Below are 18122 nucleotides of genomic sequence, written 5' to 3'. Positions count from 1 at the left end.
CTTTAAGTTTTAGGGTACCTATGCACAATATGCAGGTTTGTTACATATGTATCCAGGTGCCATGTTGGTGTGCTGCACCCATTAACTCATCATTTAGCATTAGGTATATCTCCTAATGCTGTCCCTCCCCCCTCCCCCCACCCCACAACAGTCCCTGGAGGGTGATGTTCCCCTTCCTGTGTCCATGTGTTCTCATTGTTCAATTCCCACCTATGAGTGAGAACATGCGGTGTTTGGTTTTTTGTCCTTGCGATAGTTCACTGAGAATGATGGTTTCCAGTTTCATCCATGTCCCTACAAAGGACATGAACTCATCATTTTTTATGGCTGCATAGTATTCCATGGTGTATATGTGCCACATTTTCTTAATCCAGTCTATCCTTGTTGGACATTTGGGTTGGTTCCAAGTCTTTGCTATTGTGAATAGTGCCGCAATAAACATACGTGTGCATGTGTTTTTACAGCAGCATGATTTATAGTCCTTTGGGTATATATCCAGTAATGGGATGGCTGGGTAAAATGGTATTTCTAGTTCTAGATCCCTGAGGAATCGCCACACTGACTTCCACAATGGTTGAACTAGTTTACAGTCCCACCAACAGTGTAAAAGTGTTCCTATTTCTCCACATCCTCTCCAGCACCTGTTGTTTCCTGACTTTTTAATGATGGCCATTCTAACTGGTGTGAGATGGTATCTCATTGTCATTTTGATTTGCATTTCTCTGATTGCCAGTGATGATGAGCATTTTTTCATGTGTTTTTTGGCTGCACAAATGTCTTCTTTTGTGAAGTGTCTGTTCATGTCCTTTGCCCAATTTCTGATGGGGTTGTTTCTTTCTTGTAAATTTGTTTCAGTTCATTGTAGATTCTGGATATTAGCCCTTTGTCAGATGAGTAGGTTGCGAGAATTTTCTCCAATTTTGTAGGTTGCCTGTTCACTCTGATGGTAGTTTCTTTTGCTGTGCAGAAGCTCTTTAGTTTAATGAGATCCCATTTGTCAATTTTGGCTTTTGTTGCCATTGCTTTTGGTGTTTTAGACATGAAGCCCTTGCCCATGCCTATGTCCTGAATGGTATTGCCTAGGTTTTCTTCTAGGGTTTTTATGGTTTTAGGTCTAACATGTAAGTCTTTAAACCATCTTGAATTAATTTTTCTATCAGGTGTAAGGAAGGGATCCAGTTTCAGCTTTCTACATATGGCTAGCCAGTTTTCCCAGCACCATTTATTAAATAAGGAATCCTTATCCCATTGCTTGTTTTTGTCAGGTTTGTCAAAGATCAGATAGTTGTAGATATGCGGCATTATTTCTAAGGGCTCTGTTCTGTTCCATTGATCTATGTCTCTGTTTTGGTACCAGTACCATGCTGTTTTGGTTACTGTAGCCTTGTAGTATAGTTTGAAGTCAGGTAGCGTGATGCCTCCAACTTTGTTCTTTTGGCTTAGGATTGACTTGGCGACGCGGGCTCTTTTTTGGTTCCATATGAACTTTAAAGTAGTTTTTTCCAATTCTGTGAAGAAAGTCATTGGTAGCTTCATGGAGATGGCATTGAATCTATAAATTACTCTGGCAGTATGGCCATTTTCACGATATTGATTCTTCCAACCCATGAGCATGGAATGTTCTTCCAGTTGTTTGTATCCTCTTTTATTTCATTGAGCAGTCGTTTGTAGTTCTCCTTGAAGAAGTCCTTCATGTTCCTTGTACGTTGGATTCCCAGGTATTTTATTGTCTTTGAAGCAATTGTGAATGGGAGTTCACTCATGATTTGGCTCTCTGTTTATCTGTTATTGGTGTATAAGAATGCTTGTGATTTTTGTACATTGATTTTGTATCTTGAGACTTTGCTGAAGTTGCTTATCAGCTTAAGGAGATTTTGGGCTTAGACAATGGGGTTTTCTAGATATACAATCAGGTCATCTGCAAACAGGGACAATTTGACTTCCTCTTTTCCTAATTGAATACCCTTTATTTCCTTCTCCTGCCTGATTGCCCTGGCCAGAACTTCCAACACTATGTTGAATAGGAGTGGTGAGAGAGGGCATCCCTATCTTGTGCCAGTTTTCAAAGGGAATGCTTCCAGTTTTTGCCCATTCAGTATGATATTGGCTGTGGGTTTGTCATAGATAGCTCTTATTATTTTGAGATACGTCCCATCAATACCTAATTTATTGAGAGTTTTTAGCATGAAGGGTTGTTGAATTTTGTCAAAGGCCTTTTCTGAATCTATTGAGATAATCATGTGGTTTTTGTCTTTGGTTCTGTTTATATGCTGGATTACGTTTATTGATTTGCGTATGTTGAACCACCCTTGCATCCCAAGGATGAAGCCCACTTGATCATGGTGGATAAGCTTTTTGATGTGCTGCTGGATTTGGTTTGCCAGTATTTTATTGAGGATTTTTGCATCAATGTTCATCAACGATATTGCTCTGAAATTCTCTTTTTTGGTGGTGTCTCTGCCAGGCTTTGGTATCAGGATGATGCTGGCCTCATAAAATGTGTTAGGGAGGATTCCCTCTTTTTCTATTGATTGGAATAGTTTCAGAAGGAATGGTACCAGTTCCTCCTTATACCTCTGGTAGAATTCGGCTGTGAATCCATCAGGTCCTGGACTCTTTTTCGTTAGTAAGCTATTGATTATTGCCACAATTTCAGAACCTGTTATTGGTCTATTCAGAGATTCAACTTCTTCCTGGTTTAGTCTTGGGAGGGTGTATTTGTTGAGAAATTTATCCATGTCTTCCAGATTTTCTAGTTTACTTGCTTAAAGATGTTTGTAGTATTCTCTGATAGTAGATTGCATTTCTGTGGGATCAGTGGTGATATCTCCTTTATCATTTTTTATTGCGTCTATTTGATTCTTCTCGCTTTTCTTCTTTATTAGTCTTGCTAGTGGTCTATCAATTTTGTTGATCCTTTCAAAAAACCAGCTCCTGGATTCATTAATTTTTTGAAGGGTTTCTTGTGTCTCTATTTCCTTCAGTTCTGCTCTGATTTTAGTTATTTCTTGCCTTCTGCTAGCTTTTGAATGTGTTTGCTCTTGCTTTTCTAGTTCTTTTAATTGTGATGTTAGGGTGTCAATTTTGGATCTTTCCTGCTTTCTCTTGTGGGCATTTAGTGCTATAAATTTCCCTCTACACACTGCTTTAAATGTGTCCCGGAGATTCTGGTATGTTGTGTCTTTGTTCTCATTGGTTTCAAAGAACATCTTTATTTCCGCCTTCATTTCGTTATGTACCCAGTAGTCATTCAGGAGCAAGTTGTTCAGTTTCCATGTAGTTGAGCGGTTTTGACTGACTTTCTTAATCCTGAGTTCTAGTTTGATTGCACTGTGGTCTGAGAGACAGTTTGTTATAATCTCTGTTCTTTTACATTTGCTGAGAAGAGCTTTACTTCCAACTATGTGCTCAATTTTGGAATAGGTGTGGTGTGGTGCTGAAAAAAATGTATATTCTATTGATTTGGGGTGGAGAGTTCTGTAGATGTCTATTAGGCCCACTTGGTGCAGAGCTGAGTTCAATTCCTTGGTATCCTTGTTAATTTTCTGACTCATTGATCTGTCTAATGTTGACAGTGGGGTGTTAAAATCTCCCATTATTATTGTGTGGGAGTCTAAGTCTTTTTGTAGGTCACTCAGGACTTGCTTTATGAATCTGGGTGCTCCTGTATTGGGTGCATATATATTTAGGATAGTTAGCTCTTCTTGAATTGATCCCTTTACCATTATGTAATGGCCTTCTTTGTCTCTTTTGATCTTTGTTAGTTTAAAGTCTATTTTATCAGAGACTAGGATTGCAACCCCTGCCTTTTTTTGTTTTCCATTTGCTTGGTAGATCTTCCTCCATCCCTTTATTTTGAGTCTATGTGTGTCTCTGCACATGAGATGGGTTTACTGAATACAGCAGACTGATGGGTCTTGACTCCTTATCCAATTCGCCAGTCTGTGTCTTTTAATTGGAGCATTTAGCCTATTTACATTTAAAGTTAATATTGTTATGCATGAATTTGATCCTGTCATTATGATGTTAGCTGGTTATTTTGCTCGTTAGTTGATGCAGTTTCTTCCTAGCCTCGATGGTCTTTACAATTTGGCATGTTTTTGCTGGTACCGGTTGTTCCTTTCCATGTTTAGTGCTTCCTTCAGGAGCTCTTTTAGGGCAGGCCTGGTGGTGACAAAATCTCTCAGCATTTGCTGGTCTGTAAAGTATTTTATTTCTCCTTCACTTATGAAGCTTAGTTTGGCTGGATATGAAATTCTGGGTTGAAAATTCTTTTCTTTAAGAATGTTGAATATGGACCCCCACTCTCTTCTGACTTTTAGAGTTTCTGCTGAGGGATCCACTGTTAGTCTCATGGGCTTCCCTTCGTGGGTAACCCGAACTTTCTCTCTGGCCGCCCTTAACATTTTTTCCTTCATTTCAACTTTGGTGAATCTGACAATTATGTGTCTTGGGGTTGTTCTTCTCGAGGAGTATCTTTGTGGCGTTCTCTGTATTTCCTGAATCTGAATGTTGGCCTGCCTTGCTAGATTGGGGAAGTTCTCCTGGATAATATCTTGCAGAGTGTTTTCCAACTTGGTTCCATTCTCCCCGTCACTTTCAGGTACACCAATCAGACGTAGGTTTGGTCTTTTCACATAGTCCCATATTTCTTGGAGGCTTTATTCTTTTCCTTTTATTCTTTTTTCTCTAAACTTCCCTTCTCGCTTCATTTCATTCATTTCATCTTCCATCACTGATACCCTTTCTTCCAGTTGATCGCATTGGCTACTCAGGCTTCTGTATTCTTCAGGTAGTTCTCGAAACTTGGCTTTCAGCTCCATCAGCTCCTTTAAGCACTTCTCTGCATTGGTCATTTTAGTTATACATTCATCTAATTTTTTTTCAAAGTTTTTAACTTCTTTGCCATTAGTTTGAATTTCCTCCTGTAGCTCGGAGTAGTTTGATCATCTGAAGCCTTCTTCTCTCAACTCGTCAAAGTCATTCTCCATCCAGCTTTGTTCCATTGCTGGTGAGGAACTGCATTCCTTTGGAGGAGGAGAGGCGCTCTGCTTTTTAGAGTTTCCAGTTTTTCTGCTCTGTTTTCTCCCCATCTTTGTAGTTTTATCTACTTTTGGTCTTTGATGATGGTGATGTACAGATGGTTTTTTGGTGTGGGTGTCCTTTCTGTTAGTTAGTTTTCCTTTTAACAGATAGGACCCTCAGCTGCAGGTCTGTTGGAGTTTGCTAGAGGTCCACTCCAGACCCTGTTTTCCTGGGTGTCAGCAGCGGTGGCTGCAGAACAGCAGATTTTCATGAACCATAAATTCAGCTGTCTGATCGTTCCTCTATAAGTTTTGTCTCAGAGGAGTACCCGGCCAAGTGAGGTGTCAGTCTGTCCCTACTGGGGGGTTACTCCCAGTTAGGCTGCTTGGGGGTCAGGGACCCACTTTAGGAGGCAGTCTGCCCATTCTCAGATCTCCAGCTGCGTGCTGGGAGAACCACTACTCTCTTCAAAGCTGTCTGACAGGGACATTTAAGTCTGCAGAGGTTACTGCTGACTTTTTGTTTGTCTGTGACCTGCCCGCAGAGGTGGAGCCTACAGAGGCAGGCAGGCCTCCTTGGGCTGTGGTGGGCTCCACCCAGTTCGAGCTTCCTGGCTGCTTTGTTTACCTAAGCAAGCCTGGGCAATGGCGGGCGCACCTCCCCCAGCCTCGCTGCTGCCTTGCAGTTTGATCTCAGACTGCTGTGCTAGCAATCAGCGAGACTCGGTGGGCGTAGGACCCTCTGAGCCAGGTGCGGGAGACAATCTCCTGGTGTGCAGTTTTCCAAGCCCACTGGAAAAGCTTGGAGTGACCCGATTTTCCAGGTGCTGTCTGTCACCCCTTTCTTTGACTAGGAAAGGGAACACCCTGACCCCTTGTGCTTCCCAAGTGAGACAATGCCTAGCCCTGCTTCGGCTCGGCTCACGCACCATGCGCTAAACTGACTGTCCTGCACCTACTGTTTGGCACTCCCTAGTGAGATGAACCCGGTACCTCAGATGGAAATACAGAAATCACCCATCTTCTGCGTCACTCATGCTGGGAGCTGTAGACAGGAGCTGTTCCTATTTGGCCATCTTCTAATTTCTTTTCTTCCATTAGACAATACAGGAACAAAAGGGGGATGATAATTGGTTTTCGGACATATTCCATGGATAAGACATAGAGGTTCTCGGGGAGTATGTGAACAGGAGAGGGACAGGCAATCAGTGAAAAATGTTTCAAATGCATAAATCTATCCATCAATGGCAGGAGAATGTGGAATGACCTCTAGGGAGTTGTCAGCACTTATGATTCTGTTCCCGGTAATTAATTCAAACAATAGTGCCTGTTTATTCCATAGATCACTCCTGTTCTCATTATGATAACCTGCAGAACATTTCCAGGAATGAATTGGACCAACAGGTAAGTAGTGGAAACAGATTAGACATTTTCAGAAGCATGGGTGGGAGCGTACTGCACTGAGGAATATCCCTTAGATGAACGGATACTGTTCAAGTATGAAAAATCGTAACTTACCGTGGTGAGAAATTACCTGAACAATTTAAAATTCTCAGAGAAAATATAGTGTTTAGCATCAAATGTGAGAAACTGATTTTGAAGTCTTTCACTTTAATTTGCCTCAATTTTTAAAAAGATCTGTTTGTGTGCATGGTTGACAATTTTTACAGCAACACAGAAACTTATTGAGAAATTATTAGGTGCCAGAAATTACAAGGTGCAATAGGTTAGGTGCTTTACGTTTGCTCCTTTTATCCTCAGAGCAAAAAACTTTTGAGTTATTTTTATTTCCTTTTCACATCAGAAGTTTTGCTCAAAGCCCCATAGCTTATATTCCAAAAAAAAGAAAAAAAAAGATGGGGTACAAATGTAGACCAGCAAAGAGCACAGACTTGGAAGCCAGACTGCTGGATACAAATCTCAGTGCTGCCACGACCAGCTGTAGGACCCTTAGGATTCTGTGTCTCAGTTTCTTTATATATAAAATAGGGATAGTAGTAGTATCTGCCTTATAAGGTTGGTGGGAAGATCATAAATATATAGATAGGTAGATCAGAGAGATAGGGGCAAGTGTATACATACCCACACACCACACATGTACACTTACAAGTGTGTATTAAAAAAATCAAAAAGAAACAGAAGAAAAAAGCTGCTACTACACACACACACACACACACACACACACACTCACACACGGCTTAGACATCACAAACGCTAAATGAGCTAATGTATATATAGTGTGGAGAAGGGACCGCTACAAAACCATCAAGTATTATTACCGTCCTCATCAACACCCACCCCGGTCTCACATTTTTTTTTTTTTTGAATCAGAGTCTCACTCTGTTGCCCAGGCTGGAGTGCAATGGCGCCATCTTGGCTTGCTGCAACCTCTGCCTCCTGAGTTCAAGTGATTCTCCTGCTTCAGCCTCCTGATGCAGGTGTGCATCACCATGCCCAGCTAATTTTTGTATTATTAGTAGAGATGGGGTTTCACCATGTTGGCCAGGCTGGTCTCGAACTCCTGACCTCAGGTGATTCACCCGCCTCGGCCTCCCAAAGTGCTGGGATTACAGGCGTGAGCCACTGTGCCCAGCACTTTTGGTTTGTTTGTTTGTTTGAGACAGAGTCTCGCCTTTGTCACCCAGCCTAGAGTGCAATGGCACAATCTCAGCTCACTGCAACCTCTACCTCCTGGGTTCAAGCAATTCTCCTGCCTCAGCCTCCAGAGTAGCTGGGATTACAGGCTCCCCCTACCATGCCCGGCTAATTTTTGTATTTTTAGTAGAGATGTGGTTTCACCATGTTGGCCAGGCTGGTTGTGAACTCCTGACCTCAGGTGATCCACCCGCCTCGGCTCCCAAAGTGCTGTGATTACAGGCATGAGCCATAGCGCCCTGCTCCGGCCTCACATCTACATCAAGCCTTGGTATTTGTAAAATATCTCTTCACTGGTGGTCCCGAGGTTCTGCTTCCCTCTCAAAGAGTCTTTTCTTTTGGTTGAGGAATGATACAGGGAGGACAATCCTATTGAAAGAAAAGGGTCGACAGTTTTACTTTTTAGAGTTAATGTGAAAGGCTGATGATTGGTTTCAAAAGGTGAAAAACAAAAGCACTGTAGAGAAATCTTGGCCCTCATGACCCTCCAGATGGGGAAATTTACTATGAAATGTATTCGAGCCAGATTTGGAAACAGCTATTCATTTTTCTGACTTTTTTTTTTTTTTGTACTAGTTGTGTGTGTGTGTGTGTGTGTGTGTGTGTGTGTGTGTTTCACCTCTAGACGCTATGAGATGGCTGACCAATGGCAACATCTCTTGAGCCTCAGTCTGCCCCCTCTACAATCAGTGCTACGGCTTAGATGTTAATATTCGACTTGAGAAGTGGGGGTGCCTTAGAGGCTTCTTGCTCTGGAATTTTGGGGTTGCAGTGGTAATGAAAAGGTTCTTTCTCCCTTACTTCTAGTCAAAACCAATTCATCCAATGTCTGCTTTACTCAATGAATTTTTAAATTAGATTTTATTTGAAGGACACATTTTGAACATCAAAAAACTTTTGCCAACCACTGCCTTGGATCCCTTCCAGCTCTGATGTGCTGATGTCCGAGACTAGACTACCACTCACTTTTCCAAGACTTCCATATAAAGCACTCATCTGAGTAGCAATGGCAGGTGCTGTCCCATCAGGGAGGGACATTGGATCCAGAGCAAAATGAAAGCCAAACTAAACACACCCTGACTTTGGAAAGAAACACAAGAACTTTCCCATATTAAGATTCTAAATGATGCTTTCTCAAAATGTGTGAAGAAAAAGTGAGTTTAATTCCACCAGTTGAGGCTATGGTGATATTATGGGATTTTTCTAAAGGACTTGGTGCGTACCCAATTCCCACGTGTAGCACATAACTCACAGATTTAATTATAGATCTTCCTCACTCACTAGTTCCCTAGGAAACAAATCCATGGCTTCATGTCTTGTGTATGGAAGGTCATAGCAAGAAGATAAATATTTTCTGCATTTTGAAATTTTATCTAGAGGTCACAGGTCTGCAAGTCAACAGACAAGAGCTCTTCAGACAGAAGCCAAAAGCTGCTATGTTTGACTAATATCAACGATACTTAAAACCTTTTGTGTTTATCTCAAATAAAGCACTTCCCACTTAAACGACTAAAAATTTCCGCTGTATCTCTTTTCCTTTTTTCAGGTTGAAATACAAATAAGATGAATAGTTCCCTTAAATGTTTCTTCCGACTCTGTTAAGATAAAGGCTGTTTGTAATAATAAAAACAAGGAAACTTACCTGAAAAATCCAAACTAATTTTAACCGGGTGGACAATCCAGGTCAAAGTTCTTTTTTTTTAATTTTTATTTTTTATTGTTTTTTACTGTGAATCAAGCAGAAAACTGCCACAACTGGTGAGTTACACTGAATATCTAAAACAAGAGGAAAAACTAAAAGCAGAGAATTCAGAAAAGGAAAAATGCAAATGCCTTTAAATATGTGATAAAAAGAATCACAAAGTAAAGAGACATTTTTCCTCATGATGTGGGAAATCAGTCTCATTTTACTTTATAATTTTGTGTATTTAATACACTCTGAAATTGGTTTTCGCTCATTCCCATTAGCGTTACTAACTTTTTTAGTCCTAAGTGAAGATTAAATGAGAAAATACAAGTAAAGTACTTTGTAAACCCCAAAGAACTATACAAATGGTAGTGATCACAATAAGCATTTAGACTATACACTCTTAAACACAATCCTTTGGATCACAGCATGGCATGACTAACAGAGGGCTTCAAGTATCCGCAGACTTTAAAGGACAAAGCTTAGAGACTGGTGGCTCTTATGAACTTCACCTTTCACGTGGAGATCATAAAGTGAACACACATGACCATCCAACAAAACTCATGGAAATGTCCCAGAGGGGTTCAAAAGATGAATTATTTTCCCCAGCAGAGCACAGCAAACCCATGGCAGACAGAAGACCAAGGGGTCTGAACCTGGCATTATGACTCTTCCAGCTTCTCCTGCAGCCTCGACAATACACAGTTTATGGCCTTAGCTGGAGACCAGAGCCATCAGAGGAAACTTTCTTTGTCAGTCTTTAGCGAAAGATCCAGATGAGGAAAAAGAGACTATACAGTGATGTAAGGCGTGACTAGCAGGAGGCAGGAAGGATTAGTTAATCATCACTTCCTTTCAAAATACATCAGGTAAAATTGCTTTTGCTCAGTTTAAGGACCTCCATAAAATATTTGTTAGGATGTAGCTGGTATTTATTGAGCAATTACTGAGTACCAGAAAATGCGCACTTTTCCTATGTTCCCAAGTAGTCCCACAATAGCACTGTGCCACTGGTAGCGCAAACTGGCAGGGAATGCAGCTCCTGTGTGCAGCTAATTAACAGAAGAGATGGGCTCTAAGTCAGGGTCTCTGTGCCCAACGCCTATGCTCCAAATCACCACCTAGTTAGAAGGATGGTTGTGAACATCCTGCAATCAACATCTCCATGGGAAATCTATGCAAATTGTGGTCCCCCCCTTTCCAGAAAAATACACATACACACACACACACACAGACAGACACACACACACACATGCACACATACACTCACTTTGTGTGTGATTTCAGGCATTCAGAGACTCCTTCAAGTCCATCCAGGGACCAAGGGTGAAACCCCAGGTTAAGAAGCTCTGTCCCACAAGGCTTCCTGGCTCCAAGTCATCCCCTCTTCTTCCCCTCTTTTCGGCATGGGGCTCAACTCAACCTTCCTGAGTTTCTCCTATTTTGAACTCACAAAACCAGGCAGGCATAAGATTCTGCCTCATGTACATTTTAATGATGACATAACTGAGGGTATTTTTGCTCTATTGAAGAAAAGCCAATTGTCAAGTACTACAGCCCAACATGTGGTTAGAGAAGTTTCCAACTTGACGGGACTTCTGGTATTAACCACATAGTGGTTCCTTCATGGGGCACCTGGGCACCTGGGCGAGAGCCACCCATAGCTTGTTAGCAAGGAGGTCCAGTGGACCACTCTGCAGACTTATCAAATCCAAATGTGAGGGTGAGGATGAGAATTGGCTTGATTCTGTGAACAAATTCCCCTAGTCAAGTTGGGACACGTTGCAATTAAACACCTGCCTTGGACTGAGAAGAAATTAAGTCCCTTAATACTAAATGACTTGCCTGAGGCCTCATTTCTTGGCTGCAAAGCCTTCAATAGATGTGATGACTTCTGACTTTCTGTCTCTACTTTTCTATCCCAAATACCCGATAATGTGATCAAAATTCAGTCAATAGGACAATTTATTTAAACACATCATTCTGTTGAGAAAATGGATTTGAAATACCGAGTGCTAGCGGGAAATAAAATGTTTGTGATTTATTCCTTTAAGCCAATAATGTCCCCAAATAGGATGTCCATTAAATTGCTAAAATTGTAATGCATGAATTTAAATCTGCTGTAATGCCTTCATTTGAGAGAAGTTCGCTTTTAATAGGATTACGTGTTCTCTGTAAGAAAAAAAAACACATTTTGTTGTAAATTGGGGATTAAAATAAACAAACCAACAAATGACTACAGCATCATGGATTAAGCAGCCTTTGTTTGTTTGTTTTAAAGAACATCACCTAGAGTGACCATTTGTCTGGAATTAAAACTGGCTTGCATAGTCTAATAGTTATGTATGTGAAAAGGGGGCATGGCTTCGGGAGTCTGCATAGTTCCAAGATAATATGGGCTGCTGGGACCATGTTTTCACATAAAATATACAAAGCACACACTTCAAACATATGGCTTCGTTTAGGTTAAAACTGAAGAAATCTTAAATGATGGGACACTTCTCTACAGATCTGACGTCATTTCAGTTAGCTACCACCAAACAGTGAGTCCTAGGTTAAAAGTCTCATGCTCTAAGCCATTTAAATTGGTTTCATTCCTTGGCACTATTTTTGTAAAAACATAGATTGTGATAATCCATATTAGGACCGTTCCTAGGAAGTTTGTTTGTTCCTAACCTTATATTTATAAAGGAAAGGATGTGAAAGAAAATACATCCATCGTCTGATCTTAACTGATTTTTTCATTTGCATTTATTTGCTCCAAAGACTGCAATAGCAAAAATAAAGTTACCCCAACACCATTTCGATTCTCTTAAAATATGTTGATTGATTTAGGGCTATGTGATGAAAAGAATGTTTTCCTATTTAAAAAAAAAAAAAAAACCTTACTTCTAAACGACAATTAACCCAATGAAATTCAAAAACTCAACAATCACTATGCTCCAAAGGCACTGTGTTTTCTAAGGAAAACAAAGTTTACTTTTAAGGGAGGGAAGTCATACTCTAAAAGCTATAAACAGTGGCCTACAGAAAATATATGGATTAACATTAGATGCCCAAAGCAGTCATTGAAACCAAGCTATTCTCCAGTAGTTTCCCGTTCATAAGCACTTGCACATTAAAGAAAAAAAAACTTAACCTATTTTGACAGGAATATATGTTGAACCAACTTTAGTTTGAGGCTAAGGAATGCTTCTTTTAAGTGGAAAATATAAGTCATTTGTATTTTATGCCAAATCTAGAGGCAATGTAGCACTGGAGAAGACCGCAATTCCAGAAATCCGGGGAGACGAATTCAAACTCTGGTTCTGTGACTTCAGGCAGGTTACTTAACAGCTCTTTAGGGTGGCTCCCTTTTCTTTTTTTTTTTCTGAGACGGAGTCTCCGTCTGTCGCCCAGGCTGGAGTGCAGTGACGCGGTCTTGGCTCACTGCAAGCTCCACCTCCCGAGTTCACTCCATTCTCCTGCCTCAGCCTCTCGAGTAGCTGGGACTACCAGCGCTCCCGCCACCACGTCCCGCTGATTTTTTGGATTTATTTATTATTTTTAGTAGAGATGGGGTTTCATTGTGCTAGCTAGGATGGTCTCGATCTCCTGACCTCGTGATCCGCCCGCCTCGGCCTCCCAAACTACTGGGATTACAGGTGTGAGCCACCGCGCCCGCCTCCCTTTTCTTGATAGTAAAATCATGGTCCTATTAGCATTTGCCTGATAGGGTGAGAGATTTAAGGAGACAATCGCTTGTATTGCTTGGGACACTGCCTGGAACACAAAAAGTTCTGCGGTCTTCTGGGAAATGTTGATTTCATATGAATGTGACTACAAATCCCAAAGGCTTTCCTGTATTTCTCGGAATCCCTGAACTCCTTACTAAGGCAGTTTTCCAAGGAAGGGGATTGAAAGTCCCACCAGGCCACCACCACATTCGCTCTGATGTGAGACTCGAATTCCATAATTGCCAATAGGGTGACACATTTGTTGAGTCTTAGTGCGTACATGTCCTATGAACAAATAGTTCTACAAAAATATACCTCTGTGACCAAGGTATATATTTTTTTGCATAATGAGAAGCACAAACACACTGTTCCAGAAGCAACTTTAGTAAGTTAGGGGAGAGTGAGCCAAACACCAGGAGGATTCAAGGCCAGGCTATTTGTGCATCTTAGTAAGCTTTAATTAAAGGTCTTATTCCAAGGAAAAGAGTGGAAGATGGAAAAAAACAAAGCCAACCTGTCAATGACTGGATGGATTCTACAGAAATAAGCTATGATTGTTAGGGTCATTAGCAGGCATTCTGACATTCAACTATAAAGCGTTATTCATGAACACAGAGCGGGAAAAATTATACACTCCATTTAAATAAAATCAACCAGCTAACAGATATAATTCACAAAGTGATCATTTTTAAAAATAGAAAATTGAATTTCAAATCAGCATTTTTAATGGCCCACTGATCCAAATATTAAATTGATAATCAGGTCTGAGTGATTTGCGTGACTAGCTGGAAATATTCTTATAATTCTATAACCATCTATGAAATGTCAGAAAATTCACACGTTCAGAAATTATTGTCCCAAGAAGAATCTTAGACTATCAGTGCCAGAGGGGACTTCAGACAGGATCTAAATCAGTGGTTCTCAACTGGGGTACGGGGGGAATTTTCCCTGCTTGGAACATTTTTCTGGAGACCTTTTTAGTTGTTGCAGCTGGGGGAGGAGTGCTGCTGGTATCTAACGGGGTAGAGCCAGAGGCGCATTAAACACCCTTTTATAAGCACAGAACAGCCTCCCACAACATAATTATCTGCCCCAAATGTCTATACTTCTGAGACTGAAAAACCCTAATCTGGATCAATCAACCTTTTTCACTTTACAAAACAGAGAAACCAAAACCAGGGCTTTTCAGTGGACCAATAGTTAGCTGTGAACCTAAACAGGACTAGATTTCAGGGGTTCTGGTACTATATTATTCTATGCTAGGGTTTCCCCTAGCTCTTTTATTCCTGCCCACCTACCCACTTATCCTCAATCTATCATTCAGGATTTATTAAATGCCTACCACGTGTTTAGCACTGGGAATACATCAGTGAACAAGATAAACAGTCTTTCTCTTGCGTGTTTATAGCATGGTGGGAAAAGCAGGTATTAGGTAATAATACTGCAAATAATTATCATTGTGACAAGTGCTTCATGAGGGCACACAATAAGGGAAGCTCAATTTGGTCTGACAGTCTCTTGTTCTTAAGCCAACTCTCCTAATGCAATGCTTGACCGTGTATTTAAATATCCCTAAAAGAGATGTTGAGTAACAGGCATGGGTCTTGACAGGCTATCCCTATGTGGAGGGGACCTTGCTACAATGTTAGAGGCAAGAGTAATGGTCCCTATTCACTGGAGACTCACCCTGCACTAGGCACTGTATTAAGTGCTCTTCTTATATTTATATATTAATATATCTGTATATTAAATATGCTCTTCTTGTATTTTCTTATATCCTCCCAACAACACTAAGGGACAGGTACTATTATCATAACCTCCAATTTAAAAGATCACCATATTTTGGATGAGTAGCTTGGCTTGGGGATATGCCATGATCTAATCACAGCTGAGTTAAACTTTGAGGAAAGTGACCGATGTTGGCATGCTTATTCACTGAGGGTCCCCTTTGTGCTGTAGCAGACCTGGGGATGGCATCAGACTATCACTGGCGATTTGGTGATTAGTCCCTACCTTTGAAGAACTAGCGAGGGAAGTAAATGTCATTTGAAGCAAGCAGCTGAGCATGAGCAATGTTATCAATTGCCACATTTAAGATAAAACAATGTGGTAAAGATCTGAGTATTTGAGGCTCAGAGGTATGTTCTTGGAACAGCTGTCTAAAATGTTAGACAGTAGCCACATGTAGCTATTAAAATTAAATAAGATTAAAAATCCCAGTTATTCGGTCACACCAGCCACATCTCAAGTCCTCAGCAGCCAGATGTGGTCAGTGCTTATCACACTGGACGTGCAGACAGGGAATATTTCCATAATCACAGCAAGCTCTAGTGGATGGCAGGTGCCTCATCGTGGCATCCAGGGGTAAAATCTTTCTAGTTGCCATTCCTAGGGTGACATTCTCCTGCTCATAGTTTGGGACCTCAGGCTAACTCTGGCTCAGGCTGATGGGGGAGGAAGGTAACTAAGGGATTGCTCAGAATTAAGAACCATGCACAACAGAGCTACAATCCAGCACTCAGACAACTTTGGAATTAGAAGGGTCCTTAGGGATTAAACTTCTGCCTCCATTTCATCAAGCAACTAAAGACTTATATCGCAAACTTTAATAATATACACCCACCCCAACCCCCTTTTAAGACAGTAATTCTCCTTCCATAAATGTATTCCTTGGAGATTATTAGGAATGTGCACAAAGTTGAGGATGCTCAGTGGAATTATATTTATAATTGGGGATGAACTGGACCCCCACTAAATGTTCCACTAAAAACACCTATAGAACAGATTAATGCACAACGTCTTTTTTTTTTCTTTTTCTCCAGCTGGAGTCTTGTTCTGTCACCTAGGCTGGAGTGCAGTGATGCAATCTGGGCTCATTGCAACCCCCGCCTCCCAGATTCAAACAATTCTCCTGCCTCAGCCTCCTGAGTAGCTGGGATTACAGGCCCTGCCACCATGCCCGGCTAATTTTTGTATTTTTAGTAGAGATGGGGTTTCACCATGTTTGCCAGGCTGGTCTTGAACTCCTGACCTCGTGGTCCACCTGCCTCAGCCTCCCAAAGTGCTGGGATTACAGGCGTGAGACACCGAGCGTGGCCACAATCTTAAGTACAACGTTTTATGAGTCACTTTGGCTTGGAAACGTGTTGAAGCATATTAATATAAAAAGTAGGTTGAGGCCGGGCATGGTAGCTCACGCCTGTAATCCCAGCACTTTGGGAGGCCAAGGCAAGTGGATGACATGAGGTAGAGAGTTCAAGACCAGCCTGACCTACAGGGAGAAACCCCGTCTCTACTAAAAAAAAAAAAAAAAAAATTACAAAAATTAGCCAGGCATTGTGGCGCATGCCTGTAATCCCAGCTACTTGGGAGGCTGAGGCAGGAGAATCGCTTGAACCCGGGAAGCAGAGTTTGCAGTGAGCTGAGATCGCGCCATTACACTCTAGTCTGGGCGATAAGAGTGAAACTTGTCTCAAAAAAAAAAAAAAACAGGTTGAAAAAACAGTATGTATATTATGATCTTATTTTTGTGAGCATATTATACACATGTACATAAAGGAAGGTACAGAGATCTATAAAGGATTTAATGTGTTGGTGACTTATCTGGCTGGCAGAGTAAGAATGACCGTGTTTGTTTGCTTGTTTTAACTTATCTGCATTTTCGTATCCTTCCTCAGTGAACAAGTGTGCTGTTCAAGGCTATTCTCAAAACTAAGGACTGACAACACAGGAGTTTGTCCAGTCCCTCTGTGGTCACCCAAAGCAAACTGGGGGCTCTGATTAAGTCACTGCTGCCCCCATCCCCACACAGTTTCTCCTGGATGCCCTGATCTTTCCAAACAATCCCTTCCTCTTCCCCAGTCTCCACACAGGCTCATTAGAAAAAGAAACAGAGCCGAATTAATAGTGTCTGCATGGCTCTGTCTTCATCAGTGGGCTCTCATGGGGGTTGACAACTTGTCATCTTTTAATCAATATATTAATAAACCATTGATAACTTCATATACAATAATCTAAAATGCACTCCCTGTTTCAGAAACATTTTTCTTTATTTCTTCTGTCCCAAACCAAATAGAATGGTATCCATGTCAATATCTTATGTGTTATCCTGTGGCATGTTTGAGAATAAAGCATCTAGAATAGGGCTGTCCAAGAGAGCTTTCTATGATGATGGAAACATTTCATATCTACACTGTGCAGTATGTATTACTGCATATAATAGCCACCAGCTATACGTAGCTGATGATTTGAAATTTGGCTAGCATGGTGATATGGTTTGGCTCTGTGTCCCCACCCAAATCTCACCTCGAATTTTAATCCCCATGTGTCAAGGGAGGGACCTGGTGGGAGAGGACTGGATCATGGGGGCAGTTCCCTCAAGCTGTTCTCATGATAGTGAGTGAGTTCTCACAAGATCTGATGGTTTAAAAGTGTTTGGCAGTTTTTCCTGGCTCTTTTTCTCTCTCTCTCCTGCTTTACTGCGGTAAGATGTGCCTTGCTTCTCCTTCACATTCCGCCATGATTGTAAGTTTCCTAAGGCCTCCCCAACCATGTAGAAATGTGAGTCAAGGAAACCTTTTTTCTTTATATATTACCTAATCTCAGGTATGTCTTTATAGAAGTGTGAAAACAGACTAATACATATGGCTCATGAACTAAAGTTTTAACTTTATTTTAATTAGTTTAAGGGTAAATTTGAGTAACCACAGGTGACTAGTGGCTACCTAACTGGACGGTGCAGGTTTGGAACCTGAATTGTGCTTCTACATACAAGCATAAAGGGTCCTCTTTATGGTCATGAAGTGTAAACTTTATTCTGGCTCAGAAATATTCTGAATTATGAGTGGTCATTTGCTTTGGTCTTGCTGCAATCCATAAAGCTCTAAGTAACTCTGAAACATTGGTCAAGATAACTTGAATATATTGGAAAGACAAATTAATGTCTTAAAAACAAAAAAAAAGATAGTGCCAAGTAAGAAGATGGGATGTATGAACATCATTGAGTGGTGTTATTATATGCAGCATTAATTGGAAGGGATG

At 41.0% G+C, this 18122-nt stretch overlaps 1 protein-coding gene across 4 annotated transcripts in view; it reads right to left on the bottom strand.

Moving 5' to 3' along the window:
• CDH13 (cadherin 13) overlaps positions 1-18122 on the bottom strand; it is a 1187225-nt gene that overhangs the window by 607335 nt on the left and 561768 nt on the right. The window contains exon 5 of one of the 4 annotated variants that reach the window (XM_055299713.2): positions 11314-11538. The exons of the other annotated variants lie outside the window; for them this stretch is intronic. Within the exon in view, the coding sequence (XP_055155688.1) occupies positions 11449-11538 (90 nt within the window). The 3' untranslated portion in view covers positions 11314-11448. Of the gene's footprint in view, positions 1-11313; positions 11539-18122 lie in introns of those variants that run through there. 4 annotated transcript variants of the gene reach the window in all.

This window comes from Symphalangus syndactylus, chromosome 11, assembly GCF_028878055.3.
Source record: "Symphalangus syndactylus isolate Jambi chromosome 11, NHGRI_mSymSyn1-v2.1_pri, whole genome shotgun sequence".
Lineage (NCBI taxonomy): Eukaryota > Metazoa > Chordata > Mammalia > Primates > Hylobatidae > Symphalangus > Symphalangus syndactylus.
Note: the sequence above shows the minus strand (reverse complement) of the source record. Positions and strands in the feature narration are given on the sequence as shown.